General features: G+C 29.2%; 7 protein-coding genes across 7 annotated transcripts; 3 read left to right on the top strand and 4 right to left on the bottom strand.

Moving 5' to 3' along the window:
• Window positions 1-5,402: 5,402 nt before the first annotated feature.
• On the bottom strand, window positions 5,403-7,098 carry OCT59_010337 (uncharacterized protein; the record flags this gene model as incomplete). The annotated part of the gene is made up of 12 exons (XM_066132946.1): window positions 5,403-5,426; window positions 5,513-5,538; window positions 5,632-5,666; window positions 5,751-5,789; window positions 5,865-5,906; window positions 6,157-6,201; window positions 6,278-6,296; window positions 6,398-6,452; window positions 6,529-6,600; window positions 6,797-6,863; window positions 6,944-6,971; window positions 7,035-7,098. The coding sequence occupies 12 exons, from the start codon at window positions 7,096-7,098 to the stop codon at window positions 5,403-5,405; spliced, it is 516 nt and encodes a 171-aa protein (XP_066000541.1).
• Window positions 7,099-9,001: 1,903 nt separating this feature from the next.
• On the bottom strand, window positions 9,002-10,394 carry OCT59_010338 (uncharacterized protein). The gene is made up of 5 exons (XM_025323428.2): window positions 10,257-10,394; window positions 10,067-10,179; window positions 9,931-9,995; window positions 9,461-9,846; window positions 9,002-9,384 (listed from the first exon to the last, which is right to left on the bottom strand). Exons 1-5 carry the CDS (start codon window positions 10,294-10,296, stop codon window positions 9,266-9,268), a joined length of 723 nt encoding a protein of 240 aa, XP_025183353.1. The 5' UTR covers window positions 10,297-10,394; the 3' UTR covers window positions 9,002-9,265.
• Window positions 10,395-11,983: 1,589 nt separating this feature from the next.
• Window positions 11,984-12,596, bottom strand: OCT59_010339 (uncharacterized protein; the record flags this gene model as incomplete). The annotated part of the gene is made up of 2 exons (XM_025324976.1): window positions 11,984-12,489; window positions 12,572-12,596. 2 exons carry the CDS (start codon window positions 12,594-12,596, stop codon window positions 11,984-11,986), a joined length of 531 nt encoding a protein of 176 aa, XP_025183352.1.
• A 1,609-nt stretch (window positions 12,597-14,205) lies between these two features.
• On the bottom strand, window positions 14,206-15,625 carry OCT59_010340 (uncharacterized protein). Its single transcript, XM_025310328.2, has 3 exons — window positions 15,527-15,625; window positions 14,624-15,436; window positions 14,206-14,547 (listed from the first exon to the last, which is right to left on the bottom strand). The coding sequence occupies exons 2-3, from the start codon at window positions 15,012-15,014 to the stop codon at window positions 14,240-14,242; spliced, it is 699 nt and encodes a 232-aa protein (XP_025183351.1). The 5' UTR covers window positions 15,015-15,436; window positions 15,527-15,625; the 3' UTR covers window positions 14,206-14,239.
• A 530-nt stretch (window positions 15,626-16,155) lies between these two features.
• Window positions 16,156-17,795, top strand: OCT59_010341 (uncharacterized protein). Its single transcript, XM_025315179.2, has 5 exons — window positions 16,156-16,292; window positions 16,351-16,469; window positions 16,538-16,613; window positions 16,679-16,737; window positions 16,807-17,795. Exons 1-5 carry the CDS (start codon window positions 16,191-16,193, stop codon window positions 17,366-17,368), a joined length of 918 nt encoding a protein of 305 aa, XP_025183350.1. The 5' UTR covers window positions 16,156-16,190; the 3' UTR covers window positions 17,369-17,795.
• A 340-nt stretch (window positions 17,796-18,135) lies between these two features.
• On the top strand, window positions 18,136-19,392 carry OCT59_010342 (uncharacterized protein). The gene is made up of 4 exons (XM_025315177.2): window positions 18,136-18,494; window positions 18,558-18,665; window positions 18,765-18,831; window positions 18,908-19,392. The coding sequence occupies exons 1-4, from the start codon at window positions 18,158-18,160 to the stop codon at window positions 19,188-19,190; spliced, it is 795 nt and encodes a 264-aa protein (XP_025183348.2). The 5' UTR covers window positions 18,136-18,157; the 3' UTR covers window positions 19,191-19,392.
• A 100-nt stretch (window positions 19,393-19,492) lies between these two features.
• On the top strand, window positions 19,493-21,717 carry OCT59_010343 (uncharacterized protein). The gene is made up of 3 exons (XM_025315176.2): window positions 19,493-20,564; window positions 20,634-20,799; window positions 20,875-21,717. Exons 1-3 carry the CDS (start codon window positions 19,533-19,535, stop codon window positions 21,279-21,281), a joined length of 1,605 nt encoding a protein of 534 aa, XP_025183347.1. The 5' UTR covers window positions 19,493-19,532; the 3' UTR covers window positions 21,282-21,717.
• Window positions 21,718-22,495: the final 778 nt, after the last annotated feature.

Consider the following 22,495-nt stretch of genomic DNA (forward strand, 5'->3'; position numbering starts at 1 on the left):
ATTTTTGAAAACTGTTTTGATTTCTAAGTAGAGATTGGAAGATTATTGGTATAGGTATGAGTGGCAACACCGAGGTAGTGTGCACGTCCATGGAATAGGAATAATGTGAGACGCGCCTTTGTTTGATTGAGATAATATAAAAGATAATGAAGATGAGATGTCCAGGATTTTGTCACATTTTGACTCATTGGTTACTACAATTAATCCATGTCCTGATGCTACTGTACCTGTTCGCCATCCTTGCCAAAAAGCTAATGATGAATTATATGATGACTTACAGGATTATATTGAGCTAGTTAATAAATTACAGAAACATACAAGGTGTAGTCCTTCAAATTGTCTTAAAACTAAAAATAGTCAGCAGTATTGTAGATTTGGTTTCCCTAAAGATAATGTCGAGCATAATTTTATACATGAAAATGATCGTGAGCAACTGGAGCTGATTACGTCAAGAAATGATCCTTATGTTAATTCCCATAATCGTGTTCAGCTTCAAGGTTGGCGTGCAAACGTTGACCTTAAACCAGTTCTTAATATCCATGCTGCCTTTCAGTACGTCGCTAAATATGCTACAAAGTCGGAACTGTGTTCTTCATTTTCAGAAATTCTTAATAAGATTCTTTCCGAAAGTGATCCTTCTGGTTCTTCTCTTCTTTCATTTCAACGTTTATTGCTTCATACGGTTTCGGAACGTGATTATTCCGTCCAAGAAACCTGTTATTTACTCCTTGGATTACCTCTATACTATTCCAGTCGTACATTTGTTATTTTAAATCTTAATAATGAATCTCATCAGTGGCTTTGTGAAACTGGAATCGAAAATGTAATGCCAAATAGCGATGTTGGAAGAACGGAACGATCACCTGTGCAAAAGTACTGGGATAGACCTGTTGAATTAGAAAATCTCTCAATGTTTCAGCTCTATTTGGAATACAAGTTTTATAATGGTAAATGGAAAAGATGTGAATGTGAGAACGTGGTACATATTTGGCCAAGACCATCACCTCAACGCAATGGTCCACAATGGAATGAGTTTTGCCGTATAAAGATTATACTCCATGTTCCCCATCGAAGCTTGGAGCAGTTGAATGAAAATAATTCTCTCTCGTGGTCTGACCTTTTTAATCACAATATTGCCAATTCAGAAAATGAATTTAAAGATATACTTGGTCCGTCTGTTGATAAATTAAAAGATAAGTGTGATGACGACGAAGGCCATAAAGAAGCAGATGAATCTAAAGATGATGCACGTCCGGATTGGATGGTATTAGCAGAAATGAGTCCAAATGCAATTATTGACGGTACTTCTGATTTAGGATTACGTGATATTGATCGAAATAATGATTGGTTTGGCGGTATCAGACGTCGCTATCCCAACATAGATTCTATAGACTTAAACACTTTTGTGCAGCAGTCTAGGATTGAAGACGATGTTAGTATGGTGAATTCTATTATAGTAGATTATCAAACATTGAATGAGAAGCAGATGATTATTTTTAGAAAAATTGAAACACACTATAATGCTATTATCACAAACCATAATCAAGTTGAGCCACTTAGACTTATAATTATGGGTACAGCGGAAACCAGTAAATCTTATCTAATTAACGCAATTCGAGCACGTCTTCAAGAGATAGCTATGAATAATGGAGCTGAAACTTCACCTGTGATTGTTCTTGCTCCTACTGGCATTGCTGCGTTTAATATTTATGGTACAATGATCTATTCAACACTTTCAATTCTGATAAACAGTTCTAACCTTAATATAGAGGGTGAACAACTGAAAAACTTACAAAAAAAATTGAATGAAGTAAATTATGTAATTATAGACGAAAAAAGTATGTTGGGCCGCTGTATACTTTTTGTGGTAGACTCACGTTTACGTACGGTCTTTCCTGAACATCAAAATCAACCATTTGGTGATCGATCAGTCATTTTAGTAGGTGATTTCGGTCAACTTCCTCCGGTAATTGACGAGCCAATGTATTCTAAGAAACCTAGACATGACTCACTGTCAAATGATGGTATGAATGTATACAACCAATTTCGAGAGGTATATCGGCTTGACGCAGTTTGCCGTCAATCTGGGAATTCGCCTGAGCAGCGTCTTTTTAGAGATATTTTGATGCGATTACGTGATGGCGAATCAACAATAGATGATTGGAGGATACTTGCAAGTTGCAACACGTTTTGATAATTCATCCACTACAGAAAACAATCAATTTATGGATGCAATACATATAACTCCTCAAAAGGTTGACGTTCATGAGATTAACCTTGCTAAACTCAAATCGTTAAATGCACCTGTCGCTAGAGTTCGTGCTGTACATACTGGTGGCAATGATGCTTCTAAGGCAGATTCTGACACGGCAAAAGGCCTTAAAGCACAATTATTGTTGTCCAAGGGTGCACGGGTTATGCTTAGAGCAAATTTGTCTGTGAAAACAGAGCTCGTTAATGGCTCAGTAGGAACGATCGATGATATACTCTTCCAAGAAAACTAAGGTCCACCTTCTCTTCCAATTGCTGTCCTTGTAGAATTTGATAATTATAATAGTCCCGCAATTATATCTACCGAGGGTAACAAAGTTGTCCCTATTACACCAATTCAACGTTCCTGGAAAACCAAGACGGTAGCTTGTTCGCGTTTGCAAATTCCTCTCACACTTGTGTGGGCTATTACTATACATAAAAGCCAAGGACTGATGCTACCAAAAGCTTTTATAGATATTGGAAAGAAGGAATATTCTGCTGGTCTCACATTTGTTGCAATATCACAGGTTAGTGCACTGAAAGACATTCTTTTTAAGCCATTTTTATTTGAAAGGATTCAACGAATCAAAAGTTGTGATAGAGTAATAAAAGAAAGAAAGAAAAAAGAAAAATGACTACTGGACAATTATATGATATTGTAATTAACATTAGACAAATTTTTTGCGTCAATTGTAGAATTGTATAGGGAGAGAGAGAGAAAGAAAATCTGTGGAAAATACTGATCTACTTGATAATCAAAAGTTTATTAAAAGTATAATTTATGTGATTATAGTTTATTTTACATCATTACAATAAAATGATTATGCAAATCCATATCTATTACATAATTAAACTAATCAAATCTCATGACAAATGGTATATAGCGATAAATCGCATATGCGATAAATCATAATTTTCTATAATTAATATTATATTAAAAAAAAAATTCTTTTCAGTCACGTTCATGACCATTTTTCTTCTATTAATTTTTTTTTTTCCGCAATGCATTTGATAGTTTATTAAACAGAAAAAAAGACTAAACTATCTAATATTATTAACTACCAAATCACTTGTCATACATAAAAGCACCTCACGTATGTACTGTTGGGTGAAATTTTTGCTCAGAGGGTATGATTCGCTTTGAAGCGGTCATTCTTAGCATAATTGCCCTTTTTCTTCACAAGGCATTCACAGGACCCACTACATTGTGAATAAAAAAAAGAAAAAAAAGCCCTTAAATTGTAAGTGAGAAAATGAGTAAAATAAAAAACATTCAGATCGATCCTTCCAAAAGCAACCCAAGGAAATTGAGAAGATAACGAGTACTATATGTTTCCAATTCTTTATGTCGGCTAGTGAAAGGCCCATTATTGGTAGAAAGTTGCTTGTCGTAAGTAAAGGCGGACTCTAACATCAGATGTCTATTATCATGACATAGGCTCTGGGATACTGTTATCTGCCAGCCAAAATTAACTCCAATCCAAAAAATTGTTTAAAAAGAAACTCAAACTAATACTAATTTTAAAAAATAAACTAAAAAAAATTGATAAACAAGAGAAAAAAAAAGAAAAAAATAAAAAGAAAGAATAATTCTGGGATTCATAAAGCCAATTTTTGTCTCTATCCTTCTTCCTTTGAGGTGTGTAGGCACAATCGAAGATAAGGTCTAAAGCTTTTATCGAGGGTTGTTTAAAGAGAAACTAAAGTCAGTTAGTTCCACAATATCAGTAAAAGTTTAGGCCAAACGTTACACCAAAAAAACTGGTAAAATTCCAAAAAAGGTTAACCGTTCTATAAGTTTTTCCAAAATGGAAGTTGTCTTCTGAATCATTTGTTGTTATTTGTAAGTATCCTAATCAGGAGTCTTGTGACCTGACGAATAGGAAACGCTGGTAGTGTTTGTAAACAGTGGGCGTCGAAGGAGGTGTAGAAGAAGGTAAAGATGTATATTAATCAAATCATTCGAGTAGGCTAATTAAAGTCTCCTGAAGATAGTCTTGTGTATGGTGCTTAAGTCGTTATGAAGCCGTCTTGTGTTTCTTGATAGCTTGTTCGAGTATTTTGAAGAAAGAGGGCCCATTGGTATAAAGAAAATTGTTGTGGAGAAAATCCATAAAGTCCTTGTTGTTTAGGAGTTCATTAGTCGCTCTTTCCATATTTAAAGTTTCGATAGTTCGCTTAAAAAAGGTAACTTAAAACTGTTCACATTTTGCTGTTGTCCCAAGCTTGCTTATTCTAGGCGATACGTCTCTCCAAACTGTCTTTAGTCTAGGAACACCACAAAGAAAGGAAAAACGCCTTTTTTCCTCTATTAATTTTAATATAAACTTTTTATTTTGCTTTATTTTCTTAAAGTTTTTTTATTATTTTTATTACTTTCTTTATTTTTATTACCCTTTTGTTTTAGTATTAGTAATTTTTTACTTTTGAGCTTTGGCAAAAATCCTTGACATGTAGATTGGGGTAAGTCCGTCAAAGTTTGGTTAAAGTCCTAGGACTTACCTATCGGTTACCTATTACACACAAGTTAATCGGTAAAGAATCACAAACCCGATTGATTATTCACTGATTTTTATATTGTATTATTGTTAGATACGTTAAATTATTCATTTGTTAAATATTGTTAGATTAATTAGTTGTTTTATTCAATTAATAAATACATTGTTTAAATCTATACTAAAATCAATTACTCTGATGATGTTTTTCCATTTCTGAAACTCCAGAATCCTACAATCTTCAATATTCCAAACTCAAATATCCGAAATCTATCAACATCATTATTTTTTACAATATAATTATAATTTTATGCGTACTAAAATAATCCTTTACTTTGATAAACTATTAGTTAAGAATCGTATAATGAACGATGTTGCTCATATATATACTGTACATATCAAATTTCGTTTGTATATAACGAGAAAGAAATAAAAAAAATGTTAAATAACATTTTAAATAATAAACGTAAGTAAACATTTCATTAAAAAACAAAAAAAAGGTAAGTTTCGTAAGGAAACTTACCTGTTTTAAAACTCTAACGCTTATAATCAATATCTACAAAAAAATAACAAACGAATCGTAAAAGCGTTTCTATTGATAAAAAAAACCAAAATATAAAGTTTCACAATGAAACGTTGCAAAACTTACCGAAACTAAATGCCTAAGTTCAATGAAACCTACAAGAAAAAGAAAAAGAAATGTTAAAACGTTTCTTAATAAAAAAAAAATTAACAACGAGACGTTGCGAAATATACCATCTCACCATTTGGAAACTTGGAGTAACAGAACCTACAAAATTAAATAAAGAACGTCAGCAACTTCCTTTAAAAAAACAAAAAAAAAATTAGAGTTTCATAACAAAAAATTTGTTACAAAACTTACCACTTTGCCATTTCAGATCTTTGGAATAACGAAACCTACAAAAAAAAATAAAGAACTTTAGTAATGTTCTTTTAAAAAGAATAAAAAAGAATCGAAGTTTCAAAATGAAACTTCAAAACCTAACCGAAATCCAATATCGAAAGGAATTCAGAGAATACCTACAAAAAAAAGAAATATTAATATAACATTTCTTACAAAAAAAGAATAAAAAAAATCTAAATTGCGAAATTTACCGTTTCACTTCTTCAAAGTTCTCAAGCTGAATACACTTGAATCTACAAAAAAAAGAGAAACGTTAGCATAACGTTTCTCAAAGAAAAAAAAAATTTCAAGTTTTGCAAAAATAATGCGAAACTTACCGCTTTGAAAGTTATCATTTCGAAGTTCTCAAGCTGAAAGAAATACTTGAACCTGCAAAAAAAAGAAGGAATGTTAATATAACGTTTCTTACATAAAAATAATAAAAATAAAAAACAAGTTTTGCGAAACTTACCATTTTATTTTGAAGCTCCAAGCCGAACACACTTGAATCTATAAGAAAAAAGAGGAAATACACTTGAACCTACAAACCTAAAAAAATAAATGAATGTTAATTAACATTCATTAAATAAATTTAATAAAAAAAATATTATTTTGAAGGTTATACCTTCGAATTGTGTAGTCGGCTAAAATTTCCAGCAGAAACTCATATGTATTCCTACAAAAAAAAAATAAATGTTATTATTAATTGTAATACATAAAGAAAGGTTTCAAAACAAACACTTACGTTTCACTAATTCTAAAGTCCCCCATTCTTCACCAATTCCAAAGTCCAGAAGAGCCTTAAAAAAAAAAGAAAAGGAATATTAGTAACACTTCTAAAGTAAAAAAAAAATATGAAAATAAAAAAAAACCTACCCATTCTTTCGCTAATTCCAAAGTCTTGTAGAAGAAAAAAAGAGAACGCCAATTCTGAAGTCCAGAAGGGTTCTGTAAAAAAAACAAAGAACGTTAATAACGTTCCAAAAAAAATATTACAAAAAGAAGAAACCACTTGCCCTTTTGCTAATTTTATAGGTAGTGCAACTACTTCTTTGTACAATTCAAATCTTCAAGATAAAAAGAAACGGTTAAAAGTTTTTTTTAAAAAAAAAGATTATTAACTGATCTCGTTAAGTCATATGACCAATGCTGATGGAAACTGATCAGATGCAAACCACAGAATAACTGTTTCGGCAGTTTTAACAGAAAATCTTAAGTTCAGCAGTGATAAGCAATGTCGTTAAAATAAAAATAAAATAAACCATTTCGAAGTTTCATCTTCGAAATGAACCCAAAACTTGTCTTTCGGTGTTCTGGATCTAAAATAAAAGTTAATTAATGTTCGTTAAAATAAAATTAAAAAAAATATTGTTTGAAAGTACCTTCAAAATAGTCTGAAACTGGTACTTTCGGCAGTTCTGGACTTGCAAAATATAAAATAAACATTGCTAACGCTCGTTAAAACAAACCAAACTTTTGAAATGCCGCCATGACCTTTGGCAATAAAAGGTAAGAGAAAAGAGCGAGTCTAGCGTGTCCTTAAAAAAAATTGAAAAAATTGATATTCAGTTTCGTTAAATAAAAAAAATTAATAAAGATTTCGTACAAATATCGGTATCTGATATAAATAATAATTTTTTGAATTTCGTACAAATATCAGGCGTCTGATATATCATATCGGTGACTAAATTTTTGCATATTTTAAGATGTGACAAATTGGGTACCCGATATGTAAAAGAGCCCGATATATGTCTGATTAATCACCGATATATAGGTACCTGATATGTATCTGATAGTATCGATTTTGACTTGTGAGATAGAGTTTCCATACCATCTAATGCTACTTTTCACCTATTTACTACTACGCTTTCATTTCTATTCCACATATGATATAAAAAATTATATTAATGCAAGAGATAAAGTGACTCAGATATACCTATGGACAAATATCTCGACCATTTTGGCTGATTAGTTTTTGTTTCCAAATGCTTAATTGATCTATCTTATTTGAGGATTTTGATCATTGATGTATTTGGGAATTGCAAAAGCAAATTTTCCATCTTATTTCTGTTCAGACGGATAAAAGAGTTCATTAATCAAATTTGCAAATGGTCTATATATCTCATCAATGAGTACTTTCTAACTTACAATAGAAAAATTTGACGTTATCCCGTTGCATGTAAACTTTGGGTATATGCAAGAATGTTAGAGAATAAATTATGTGCAATTACCTGTTTGTGATATATGGTGTTTGTCTAACTTACATTTATTTATTAAGTTCCAATCGATGATTGAGATGCAACTTATATGTAACTAGGTTATTCATTAGGGAAATAAACAGAAGTTAGCTCTACAATCTACATGTACAGTCCGTTATCTAGGGTTGGTAAAGTTGGACAAGTAGGAACCAGTAAGTAGATGTTGTTGATGACTGTTAAAATAACACAAATCTAATTATTAACAAATCATTCAAATTCAGCAAAATTGAAATCAGGTGGAGAATACATTATAATTGTATGCCATCAATCGTAATATCAATAATAATCAGTTCAATAAAAACATCATAATACCATTTGCACTTGTATATGATAGTAATTACCAAAATGTTTGATTTTTAAATATCCAATTGGTTTGGATGCCAAAACTTTTTTAATTATTTCATTTTTTTTTTGAATTTCACCTTGAATATATTTTTTAAAGAACTAGGGAACGGTAACCATTGGGAATCTGAAGTGAAAAGCAAAATTATTAACCTTAATTAAACTTAATTAAACACAGGTAATTCGAATAAAAAGAATATAGACCAGTCCTCATACCAGTCTTCATATGATAAATGATTTTTATATTAAATTTAAAGCTAAAAAAATTTTTTTATTTGCAAAAAAAAAAGAAAAAAGACCGATCATATATATAAAAAAAATATCAATTAACAATTTTTGTTCTATTGTAACCGAAAGAACCAATATGAATGGATGGCCATCGACTCATACGGACAACGGGACATTTGTGAATGATACGAATAGTACCGGACTAATCATTAAATATGTCACATGATCATTTTCGAGCCAATAGTATTTTCAATTACTTTTTTGCATTAAAAATTTATTCTTCGTGTTTTTTTTTAATATCAGATATGATATTTCAGGTCTAATCAAGCTAACATTGAAAAGATCAAGTTCTAGAAAAACTCGAAAGTTCGTATATTGAATAGAAACTAACAATTAATGAATTTCTTAAACGAGCGCTTCAATAAATAAATATCAATAATATATAAACGAATTCTAAGAATAAATGAATTCTAAAATGAACATTTTGCACTTAAACGATAAACATATAAAATATTACTCTTCCTTTCAACATTCTCTTTTCAAGATATTTAAATACTTTTATTTATTTATCTTGATCTTAAATACAAAATACTTTAAATTAGTAAATAATGTACGCTTGGCAAAATCTTGGGAGTTCAGCTTTTGTATGAATATTATATAAATAAAGTCTGTTGCAAATTAAAATATATATTGATAAATTATATAATAATAATAAAAAATAAAATATTATTTATTTGAAACAAATGAGAATTATATTTCGTTTTTACAGTGTGTGTGATATTCATTCAACTTGCAATTTCATGAATTTTTTTATGATTAGCTGTTTCAATGAGAGTTCCATTATCCGCAAGAGTAATTTCATAATCCTCAAATTCAACTTCTTCAGTAGCAACTTTTCTCATAGCTAATGTATAATACATGTAAAATAAATAAAAGGAAAGGAAAGGAAAGGAAAGGAGAAAAAAAACTTAAAAACTTACCTCTACCAACAACATCTACATGTACAATAGCTTTTCTTGGGATAACATAATCGATCAAATTAACAAATAAAACAAACAACAATTCAATGTATCTGAAATTATATCTAACTCTATCGGCTTTTAGAACACCTGGACGAAATATAGTAACTTTATTAAACCCAATTTCAGTTAATTCCTGTTCAATTTCGCCTTTGGTTTTCATATATAAAAATGATGATTTCGGATTCGCTCCAGCGGAAGAACAATAAAGAAAATGTAAATCCTCTGAAGGATTCTGTTGTCTAATTAATTTAGCCGCATTTATTACGTAATCTTTATCAATTTTAACAAAATTTTCTACGGATCCCGCATCTGCCCTGGTTGTACCTAATGTACAAAATACGGTACTATGCGGAAAGAAAAATGAGATGTCAAATAAAGAACTTTTAGTTTTATAACGATTTATAATTTAATTTATTTTGGTAACTTACTCGTATGAACCAGTAAATGCTTCCTTGTGATCATCTAATTTTTCAAAACTAACGACTTTTTGAATCTAAAAGGATTTATTCGTTATTTAACAAGAAAAAAAAAATATGTTTACAAAATGTAATGTTAAATACACACAAGAGCTTCTTTATTAGGACCGTTATATTCAAATTCTCTACGGCCAATTGTAGTAATGGTCTTATAGTTTCCACTTTTTAACAAGTCAATCAAAAGAGCCTTGCCGACCGCACCTGTAATTTTTTTACAAAAACATGAACATTATAATATATACCGTGTACATACACGCATACAATATATTTTGTCATACCTGTTGCGCCTAAGAATAAAGCACTTCTGTTATTAGACATTTTTGAATTTCAGTTAAAATTAAAATTGCGAAAAAAAATTTGAATTAGAAAATTTTTGAATTTCAGTTAAAATTAAAATTGCGAAAAAAATTTGAATTAGAAAAAAAGGGAAAAGGGATATGGCTTATATTTATAGATCACGAACGAAAAGTGAATGTGGTTTTTTCATTTTATTACTTTTATTTCCAAATCCGGTTTTCGGATATTCTGAATTTAAACTACAATGACCGAGCTATCCAAAATAAAAGGGTGACATTTTGTGTAATCCGATGATCTTTTTTAAAATCATCCAAAATAAATGTTGTTAATAAAAAATGTATTTTCGATTTATTATTTAAGACCGGAATATAAGTTTTTCTCTCTTAAAGCTTTCTTTAAAATCTTAAACATATTATAATTTCTAGTTGAAATAACATTGCACGGCCTTTCCCAACGTTAAAAGTGTGATTGGCAGGATCATCCACGCTTTCCATACGAGAATAATTATTATTTTGAAGTCATGGGATCATATTTAATGATTTAATGTGAATATCTTTATTTGATACTAACGTGTAAATTTTTGTAATATGATTGAAAAAAAAAGTAATGATCGATTCAGGGATGCTAAAATATTACGAATGGTCAATTATTTTAAGAAATGCATAATGATGTCATAATTAAATGATAGAGTTAATAATAGACTTGAAATTTGGGGATAGAATCAAAGGTCAATATGGAGAGATGCGCTCATATGCGTTCATATAGGCCCGAATTATACCGATTTACCGGAATTATGACTTTGCCGACAATATATGATGTATTCAGACCAAAATTTGTGTGAAAATCCCTTTAACCAGAAAAGTTACTTTGGTTCTATTAATTGATCCGAATTCTAGAGAGAGGGTATTGGTTTTTATTGGTTTATTATTTCACACTTTCACATTAATTTCTGCAGTTAAGTAAAGCCAGGCCAATTAAAAAAGTTTATGTGAAGTTAAGGGATATCTTAAACAAAGATTTTTGATTGGCTAAAATATGAATAACATAATAGTTTATCAATAGATGTTATTCAAGATCTATCTTGAAGACAAAAAGTAAGAGTATGTTAAAGTCACTATTTGCTTGGTTCAGCCTAAACTATATTGAATGATCGATTATCTTTTACGTAAACCATAGATCCATGGATTGTCAAATTTGATATTTTATTGAGCCACGAATAACAATGTGATGAAATTTAGAATGAACTAAATATTTCAAATAACAAGTGTATTATATAGACTGTATTCGATCAAGTGAAGATCATATAAAAATTACGTGATTAGCTTGATAATTTACAAATTTCTTAAAAGCGTATTCTTTATTTGAGCAAAAAGCAATAAAAAATCATAAATAATTCAATTAATAGCGTTGTTGAATGAAATGAATGAATGCGCTAATAAATGAATGAAAGGAATGAAACGAACGCTAATTAGTTATATATATTATTGGGAATAAAAGTAATAATAATAATAATATGTATAATAAATATTTCTTAGTGTAGCATAGTAAAAATAAGAAATAAAATAAAAATCGTGAGTGGGGAATTCTTTTTTTTTAAATCATATATTACATTTGGGTATTTATCTAAGTGACTTTAAACAATAATTCATTATTTAGCAAAATCATATAAAGTAATAATTATTTTTTTTTTTATAAAGACAATTAAATATTATTCGTAGTCGCAAGTGACTCTTGCGAGTTGTTCTGAACTTAAGTTATAGCATCTTCTTGATCTTGAAGGATTATTTTTTAAGGCCATCAAAACTTCTTGTAAGCTTATACCATTTTTTCCACTAACACTCATAACTGAAGATGCCTCCATATGTTTTGATGAATGTTTAGCTTTTATTTCCAGTCTCATCTTAGAAGATGAGAACATTCTTTTAAATATACCGTCATGTTCATTTTCATCATATAATTCAAATTTAAGCATTTTATGAGGTTCAATTGAACAAATTTTAAATTTATTCCTAGTTGTAAATCTTTGTGATAATTTTGGGTGTGAAATGAATTGAGTTTCATTATCAAATCCACAAAGAACATTTCCATATGATTTCATCCAGTTAAAGATTGAATCTTTCGTTCCAATGACTATGAATTTTGATCTTGAGGGTGTAAGGTGAATTTTATAGAGATCGTCAGGAACAATAAGTTTAGTTGAATCGACAATGTCGCCTAAAGAAAAAATGCAATTTTAAAACAAAGAAAAAAAAAATCATTCTCAAACATGATAAAGAAAAGAACGATTATACACTACCTACTGGATATCCATATATAACCATCTTTACATATCTTTTTTTTCATTAAGAATTTTTTTTTTAAAAAGAATAGTCATTAATGTGAAAAAAAAAATTTTCGAATTTGCTGCTTTTAAAAATGAAAAGCTACGATGTGCATATATGATCGATGAAATTTTTTAACCAATAAATTCTACACGTTTATCTTTAAAAGGTTTAACGGAACAAAAGTTAAATAACTTTCAAGAGATTACTTAACTAGGAAAAAAAAAATTTCCATTATATTAATATTAGCGGTTCCATAATTTTTAATTGTTTTATATCCAGTTAAGATTACGATCGATCTTTGACAGATTTAATTTTAAATTTTTAATTTCTATGATAATCCTGAGTCAAATTCAACGAATGAACTTTCAGTAATTATCAATGCGCAATAATGATCAAATTTAGTTGGATAACCCCCCGTTTTTAGTATAACCGAATAAAGAATTCTTTATTTCCCTTTTGTCCCAAAAAAAAAAGGCTATCTCGTATGATATAAATGATGAAATATAATTTTTTTTTTTCAATGTGATTCCCTTGAAAGGTATTGAAACTATTGAAGCTTTGAAAGCAACTATTAGAGTATCAAAAAAAGATCGATCGATCACTTGTCACATGATTGGAGTATTTGACTTTAGCATTCACGTTGACATTAGCCAATTAAAAATTCTTCGCGAATTTGATATCCCGAAAACCCGATCGAAATTTTGGTGAGCTTACCATTTATAACCGATTTTTATTCAAATTCACATGAAAATTAATTTCGTAAATCATTATTTAAATCTGTACTACGCCTATCGATCCTTTGTGAGTTCTAATTTTGATCGTTACATCAAATATGATTTCTCATGCTTGGCTGCCTGGCTTCTTTGTGAGAGCATAACACCGCATTACTCTAATTACCAATAAAATTCCAAATTATGATTGCAAAAATAAAATCTCATTTTTACTCGTTATGAATTTAGTCTTTTGAATTTCTTTTCAGAGTTATAGTAACTAATGGTACGTGGTCAAGATTTTTTCTTTATAGTTTAGTATATTTCATCCGAACACGTTTAACATATAATATCGGAATTTAACGGGTGATAGAAAAACTTTATGTCATTGAATATTTAATCATATTTTTTATATTTTTCGGTTGTAGATCTGAATTAACATGGCCAAAAACTAGATTATTACAAAGAATAATTTAGATATCATAAGATAAATTATACAACGGTCCCAAAATACACTTGCGTGATTTTCACTTCTTTTCAAAAATTCTCACGTGATATATTTTACTCTCACAGATCTCTAATTAAATTGAAGTGGGATGACAACTGAATATTAAGGACTATCAAGGGAAGTTCACACTATAGCCATTTTTTTATTTAGTCATGAAAATGTACATCAAATAGTACATTATGAGAAAAGTGAAAAGGTGAAATTATAAAATATGGGTTATGCTAACACAATCAACGTAAATTTGATATAAAAAAATTAGAATATAATATGACTCACTCATTGATCACTTAATCACTTCATCATTCATACTTCCAAATAAGTAGGAAAGAAGAAAGCCAGTAGCCACAAAAAGTTTTAATTTTACAACAAAGATAAAAAAAGTTATTTGAAAAAATAGTAAAGAAAATTTATTAGAAGCATCTTTAAAGAACTTTCTTAATGCAAATTCCATATGGTCGTATATCATCCCCAGTCGGTGCAATCCAATATTCACCAATGTTCGTTTTCATCTTTGAAATCTTAATTAAACTTTTTGGATTAACTCTATTCTGAATTACAACTATATAATAGGATCCTTTATGAGCGAATTTCAAAGAATACTCAGCAGCTACATTAATATCAGGTGTAGAATAAATTCCTACACCAAATCTAAATCTTTTACCCTTACTCAGAAGATAACCATTTTCGACAATTGATCTACAATTATATATGACAGTTCCATGATAACAAACTAATAAAATATTTAAAAAGATCAATCTTTTTATGAAATAATAATAATAATAATAATAATAATAATTATCTAATACCTGGCCATTCATTTTGTGTTGAATGTTGTTCATTTTTTCTGCCTTCAGCGCCAAACCAAGTGTTGTCTTCATATTTATCCAGAACCTTGAGGGCAAATCTTTTCCAACCATAGGGACGGTTATAATTAAAATTCCCTCTCATAAAAGTTCTTTTATTGTCATTAATATTTGTAAAATCATAATTATATCTTGTATCAAGTTGATCTGGAGGAATAAATAATTCAAGTGATCCAATATCAACTACTTTTTTAAAGTTTATAATATCACTTGAAACTATACTATAACTAGTCAATATATATTCTAATTCTTCATGGAATTTTGATTTTAATTCAAAAATTGGTACGACTGATATCAAAAGATTCAGGATAGTATCTACTAAAGTGATCAGCATCGTGATTAAATTGTATGACTAAATTCTGAAGTAATATTATAACTCGAATGTATAATATATTGTTGTAAAACCCCTCCAAAATTTTGTACAACATTAGTCACGATATCCGCAGAAGAACTAAAAAGTTTAAGATCTACAATAACGTATGAATTTAGGTTTAGGCCGGTGATCATCTTAAAAAAAGAAATGCGACGATATAAACCATGTGCCAAGCGATATCATGAACGTTTTTCGATGGCACTTTCCCGGGTTTTGCTATACTTCCTACATGTGTTTCCCAGTTCCCAGTGAAAGTGTTTTGCAAGGACTAAAATGACTTCAGTATATTCTCTGTATCCATGACTTTCTTTAAATAGTTTTCACCAGGATATTAATGTTTCAAATGACTACAATTGACTATTCCAGCGATCCAAGAGACCATACTAAAGAAAAAAAATATATATTTTTTAAGCCCAATCTAAACTTCTTTATATGCACGTCATTCGTCATTAAAATCATATGAAAATCCTTACTATATATATCACATGCTTAATAAATCTTCTAGTAAGCAATTAAGTATTTAATTCTCGCGATATGTATTTATTACGTCTCAATTTCTCCGTCTTTTGACTAAAAACGACCACTGTTTAAAAATATCTGATTATTTATTTATCTATTAAGCTGTAGTGTAACAAAGTTAGTTAAAACGTAACAAAACTTTTCGGAAAAATTAAAATTATTCTTCCCAAAATTAGAAAATTAGAAATACTTAACAAACAAGTTCTTTCTATTTAGAGTAAAAAAGTATGACCTCATATAATATTAAACGCTCAGTAGGAAGATTCCGTAATGACTGCGCCACATACTATATCCTTATCAACGATAAGGTAAACAAAAATCCGATTGTAATACCTAGGGTAATACATCATAATAATAATACAATAACAACACAAGATAAGAAGATAACAGATAAACTAGTACAAAATTACAAATTTACGATCCCTCATTTTGTCATTTAAAAAAAAGGGCCATTTTTTAAATATTTTAATGTGCACGGTTCATCGGTTCAACATCAAAAAACGTATATAAACAGGAATACTGATTTTCAAGTTGCATATTCAATTCTTATAATTAGGAATTTTTTTTTTTACGCCTCAAATTTAGAAGAAAAATTTTTCTTCTTCGAAACTTCTAATTATGTCATATTCATCAAAGTTTTTACCTTCTTACAAGACCATTTTTGTTGATTCTACTGATGATATTCAACTAGAACTCCTATACAGTATAGGAAGGAATAAGGTTTGTAATATAAAAAAAAAAATTTTTTGACATTCGATATTTAATATCTTTTATTTAGATACAACACGTAAACTTGCCACCATTATTATTTATTCACGGTTCATATCACGCGGCTTGGTGTTGGGAAAACTTTCTCGGATGGTTTGCTGGTAGGGGCTTTGACTGTTTTGCTGTGAGGTAAATAAATTTATAAAAAAATTGGTTCAAAAGAGCAAAAAATTTATAATTATTAATTTAATATCCAGTTTACGTGGACATGGCAACAGTACAAGGGTAAAAAATAAAGCTACAACGTGGACCTTGGAGCAATATGTTGAAGATGTATGTTTAAGGAAAAAAAATATAAAGAATTTCTTTAGATTTTTGATTCACGTATAATTTTTTAGGTTTCGTCAGTAGTTGACTTTTTACGTACAAACACTTCATTGAAACCAATTATAATCGGGTAAGAATCATGGCTTTTTTATGACTTTTATATTTTATATATATTCATTTTTTTTTCTCGATTTTTTAGTCACGCAATGGGTGGAGCTATATGTCAAAAATATTTAGAAACTTCATTTGATAAGATAACTTCATGCGTTTTGCTTTGTTCAGTTCCTCCAACCGGTTCAGTCTATTCGTTTTCACATTGGTTTTCGAGAACTCCTGCAGCACTCTTTACTTTACTACTTCAAAGTTCCTACCTTTTAATCTCGACTCCAGAAAGAGTTCAGAAATCCTTCTTTTCACCAAACCTTCCGCAGGATTTACTCAACCAATATCACTCTAAATTAGAACCAACCGTTAATACAAAATTAAATTTACAAACATTGACAACTTTCGTTGACAAAAAGAAAATTATGAGTCAAAAAGACTTCTCAAAATCGATGATTATAATTGGCGGCGAAAAAGATTGTATTATACCAGTTGATATGGTGGAAGAATCAGGTAAAACGTACGGCGGGATTAAAGTTAATATTGTGAGAGATGTCGCTCATGATGTGATGTTGGAAGTAAAATGGGAAGATGTTGCTTTAGTAATTTTAATGAGAATTCAAGAAAAATTATTTGAACAATGTGCTAAGTTATATTAATGCTGTAACAACAAGTAATAATATAATCTTGGTGATCTGATGAAAAACATCATTTTTTTCAAAGTGATATTTATGTAAGATTAGTTGTATAAAAAATCATTGGGTAAATAGATTGTTTAGATTGTAAATTAGTAAATATGGCGTGAATAATAATATCGTCAAACATTTTAAGTTATTATCATTAATTATATGTTACAAGCTAAACGGGTGATTAAAAATCATACATTGTACATTAAATTTATTTTATATATCCTACTCCCGATTGTAAATATTGTAAAAAAGTAAAAAAAAAAAGGAAAACTCTTAAAAACTCAATCAAATCAAATTGCGTAATTCTTCACTCATGAAGCTTTTCGATTTCTTCTCTATCATATATTATTCCTCAAAACATTGTAATAAATTTAATAATCGATCACGTAATTTTTTTTTAATTGAAGAATGCTAAGAATGCTTCAACAATGCATCGAATTAGTGCGACGCAATTGTAATAACGATCTTCATTTTACAAATTACCAATCAAATTTAAAATTTTTAATTTAAACTTAAAAGCTATCTATAGATCAAAACCATTGAAAAAATGCATGTAATGTCTCACCCTTCAAAACAAATGTCTGATCAGGATTTAGCATTTATATCGCTGATCTTGTGACCTTGTGCCCATATGACACTTTATGACTTGTTAAGAGTCAAATGAGTCATCGCGAATACAACACGTGTAAAATATTATAAATAGACTACTATATCGAGTCACCAACATTCAGACAATTAGTTAATAGTTAGTAATAATAAATGGATAATAGTGAAAAAGCCGATCCGTGGTCACCAATAAATTATAAACTTCACGCAAATTTTGTGCCAAAATTAGTAGAACATAGTCTTATCACGCTTCTCTCCCCAAAACCATATGAAAGAATTTTAGATTTAGGATGTGGAGATGGAATGTTAACATATAAAATTCAAGAATCGTGTAAAGAATGTATTGGAATTGATAAAAGTCAACATATGATCGAAGAAGCTAAATTAAATGGATGTAAAGATGTTAGAGTAGTTGATTGTGAAAAACTAATCGAATGGGCTAATAATGAAGGTTTTGTTGGATATTTCGATAGTGTGTTTTCGAATGCTGGTATGTATTCTAAAAAGAAATTGAACAAAAACGAGGAAGCCAAACTAATTAATCATTGATTAGCGCTCCATTGGATGAAAAATCAAGAAGCTGTAATTGAGGGAATCGCAAAATGTCTTAAGCCTGGCGGTAGATTTGTGGCAGAACTTGGAGGCTTCGGAAATGTGCAAAGTGAGGATTTCTAGTTGCATATCACGTAAATTTCCTCAAATAAAAAATAATAAAATAATTCATTTTCTTTATTTTCTTTTAAAAATTTATTCATGAAAGGTGTCGAAAAGTCTTTGATTAGCGCTTTAGACAAACGCGGTTATAACGGAAAAGATCTGTCACCATGGTGAATATTTATATTTTAACATTACATTCACAAAATTCTCTTTTGTTCTGATTTAAAATTCGAAAAATTATTAAAGGTACTTCCCATCACCGGAAGATTACACGCAAATCTTAAGCAAATATAAATTTAGCGTTAGTAATATTTCTCATTTTTCAAGGCCAACGGAACTACCAACTACAATTAGTGGATGGGTTGAGACGTTTGGATTCTCCTTTTTGGCTCCTTTGGAAGATAATGAAAAAGAAATTGTTAAGGGTGAAGTTGAAGGAATGTGTAGGAATGGAGCGTTTAATAGTGAAACTGATAAATGGACTCTTGATTACGTAAGATTAAGAACTGTGGCGCAATTAAGCAGTTAAACGCATAATAATTTTTACTTTGCCCAATCACTGCGTACAAGCTACGATTTTTCTATTTTCTGGTTCTATACCAAAAATAGGCCTTCCGTATTTTACCCACGCTACCCAAGCATAGTTTAATTAGTTTAATTTTTATTGGTCTTTAAGTTCTATAAACCATTCTATTTAAATAAAAACTATTATTATTTAATCAGATTTTTAACAATTGTAGAAGGTAGCCACATGAAGATTCTGAATTTTAGGTTGATAAACATTTTTGTAATACTTAATAAACAAGAATTTTTTTCTGATAAAAGATGATCTACTTTTGCTTACACCTTAGGGAGTTTTTTCTCACAGAAAATGTCATTTTTCAAAGAATTCAAACTATCAATTTTAGAGTTTTTAGTCCTTATTATTTTAATTTCAACATTATATATTCTAAAATTTTATTATGATTATTTCACTCGTTCAATTTCATATCCGGGTCCACTTCCGTTGCCTATATTAGGTAATTTACATCAATACTTTTATTATAGTAATGACCTTCAAGCTTGGCTTCATCGTCTGAGTTTGAAATATGGAGATGTGTTTGAACTGTATTTTGGGTCCAGTAAATATTTAATGATTAGTGATTCACGGATAGTCGAACGAATAATGAGTTCAGTAAAGGACAATAATTACTTTGTGCGAATAACAACTCGAGACGGATTAGATGACTTACAAAAGGGACATAATGGAATATTATTTAATGTAGATTTTAATTCCTGGTCATATATTAAGAAAATTTTTATTAGAGCTGTTGCGGCACCCAATGCACTAAAATTTGGCATGAAATTAATTGATAGCGGTTTTCAAGATTTGGAAAAGTTCTGGAACTTATTGATCGAAGAAACAGGTCAATTTGTGTGTGACGAACAAGAAAAATCCGTAGAAATTGATTTTATACCGTGGGCGAGAAGAATTTTCGCCGAAACTATAATGTTGATGACTACCAATCGACATCCTAATTTACTATCAACTTATTATGATAGGACCACCAATAAAAATCCTCAAAAAAATTTGTATGAAGAATTTTTTGATCGTTTGAGTATTGCATCTGATTGTGTGCAATATTATCTCATGGTTCCACCATTTATACGTAATTTTCCAATTATAAATATTTATACAAATTACCTATACAAGAATATGACGTGGACGAGAAATTACACATACAATTTGGTCAAGGAGCGCCTAGAAGAAATTGAAAGTATTGATGATAATGAGAAGTTGTCCACTGATATGTTAAGCATGTTATTGACAGCTAATAAATCAAATGACAACAATGAGAAACCTATGACTAATGAAGAAATCGGTGATAATATTGCAGAGATACTTATTGAAGGAGTCGATAGTGTATGTATTATAATTTATTTCATATTCTATTTTATAGATAAATTGTTAATAATGATTTTTTTTTTAAAGCCCTCGAATACTTTATCGTTTGTTCTTTATTATATTGGAAACGATCCAGATATTAAACAACGAGTTCTTGATGAAATTGATAATATATTTGGGGATGGACCTGATTTTAACGTTACCTATGAAGATCTAAGTAAACTTGAATATATTGAAGCTGTAATAAAAGAAGGTGAGCATTATTAAAAATTTTATCACTTCGATCAATATATTAAACACTGTTTAACCTTGTGGCGATAATTTTTAGTTTTAAGAGTTAGGCCAGTTACAGCAACAATTACACGTTTCGCCACACATTCTGATCAAATTGATGAGTTCCAAATTCCTTCATCAACACATTTATCAGTCAATATTTTGAGTTTACACGTGCACCAAAACTATTGGGAAGAACCTACGAAATTTAATCCCTTGAGATTTTTAGCAAGTAGCAATAATGAAAAAGAAACTTATGACAAAAATGCACTTGTATATTTTGGTGGTGGGTTACGTATGTGCCCAGGTAGACAATTTGCAATGACTTTACTTAAAATGATGGTTGTTTTGTTATATAGTAAATATAAGTTTGAGGTGATTACTAAGGAACCTTTGGCACAAAATAGTATTAATACTCAATGTAAAGAATTGAAAATTAGAATTAGGTGCTTGAAGGTATAAATTTGCTTTCATATGTGTATTTATCGTCGCTTGGCAAACATCTTAATAGATCTAAAATCAAATACACATACATTATATCACTTTTTCACAAAAATCATTTTCGCCTCAAATTATATTCATTCATTTATTACACTCATTTAAAACATCACCACATAACCTCACTATTATGGCATTACTTTCTCATTACCTTTTCCTTTTTACAACATTACCACATAATCTTGTTACCCTCTTATCCTTACTCTTACACAATTTTTCCAAAAATCTTGAATATTTTAATATTTGTAAAAATTGTAAAAATTCTCTGAAAAATTTTTTAATACAAAAATTTTTTTAGCTAAAATTTAATTTGATTTTCAATTGTTATCAGAATTAATAATTCTACTATAATCAGTACTATAATCCATGAATAATATTAGTAAAAACGGATTTTTAATAAAATTTGAAAATAGGGTTTATTATTTTCAAGAATAATAATAAAAATGAATGTTAAAATATCTTGGTTTCAATAAATGCAAAAATATTAATGTTGAATTTGGATATATAGCTATTAAGAATTAGCTTTATAAATATATTTTATAAAGCTTAATATATAAAATATTATAATAATAAATTTCTATAAAATTCAAGATTTTAAAAGATATAGCCAGAACTTGATATAATGACTATATGATATATCAAAGCTGATTATACCTAAATAATATAAATAATATAATTATATTATTTAGGTATAATTGGCTTAGATTAGGTTATTTAGTAATAAAATAACCTAGCTATAGCTAAATAATTTAAATATAATTAAATAAACTAGATATTTTCAAATAAACTAAATATAACTAAATAATTTAAAAATAACTAAATAATCTAAAGTTAATAATTAATTGTGGTTAAATAATCTAATTAAATAATTTAAATGTGACAATTTTTTATACCTTCTTATTGTTTCTACTATATTCCTTGCCTTTGAAATTGCTGTAACTGTTAAATATTCACCGGGAAATTTTTTGAGGTGCAGATCTGCACAGATCTGCACAGATCTGCAGGTGACATTTTTATGCAGATCTGTGACCCTTGTTTTTATTAGCTTCATAGATTTTTTTTTGCGCTAGGTGCTTTTTTCCTAAACAATGAGAATCTACTGTTGACTTATGCCTCCATTCCACAAAAAGGTCGCAATAATTACAAAATAAAAGACTATTTTCAACGCGAAAAACATC

The sequence above is a fragment of the Rhizophagus irregularis genome, chromosome 18, assembly GCF_026210795.1.
Source record: "Rhizophagus irregularis chromosome 18, complete sequence".
Classification (NCBI taxonomy): domain Eukaryota; kingdom Fungi; phylum Glomeromycota; class Glomeromycetes; order Glomerales; family Glomeraceae; genus Rhizophagus; species Rhizophagus irregularis.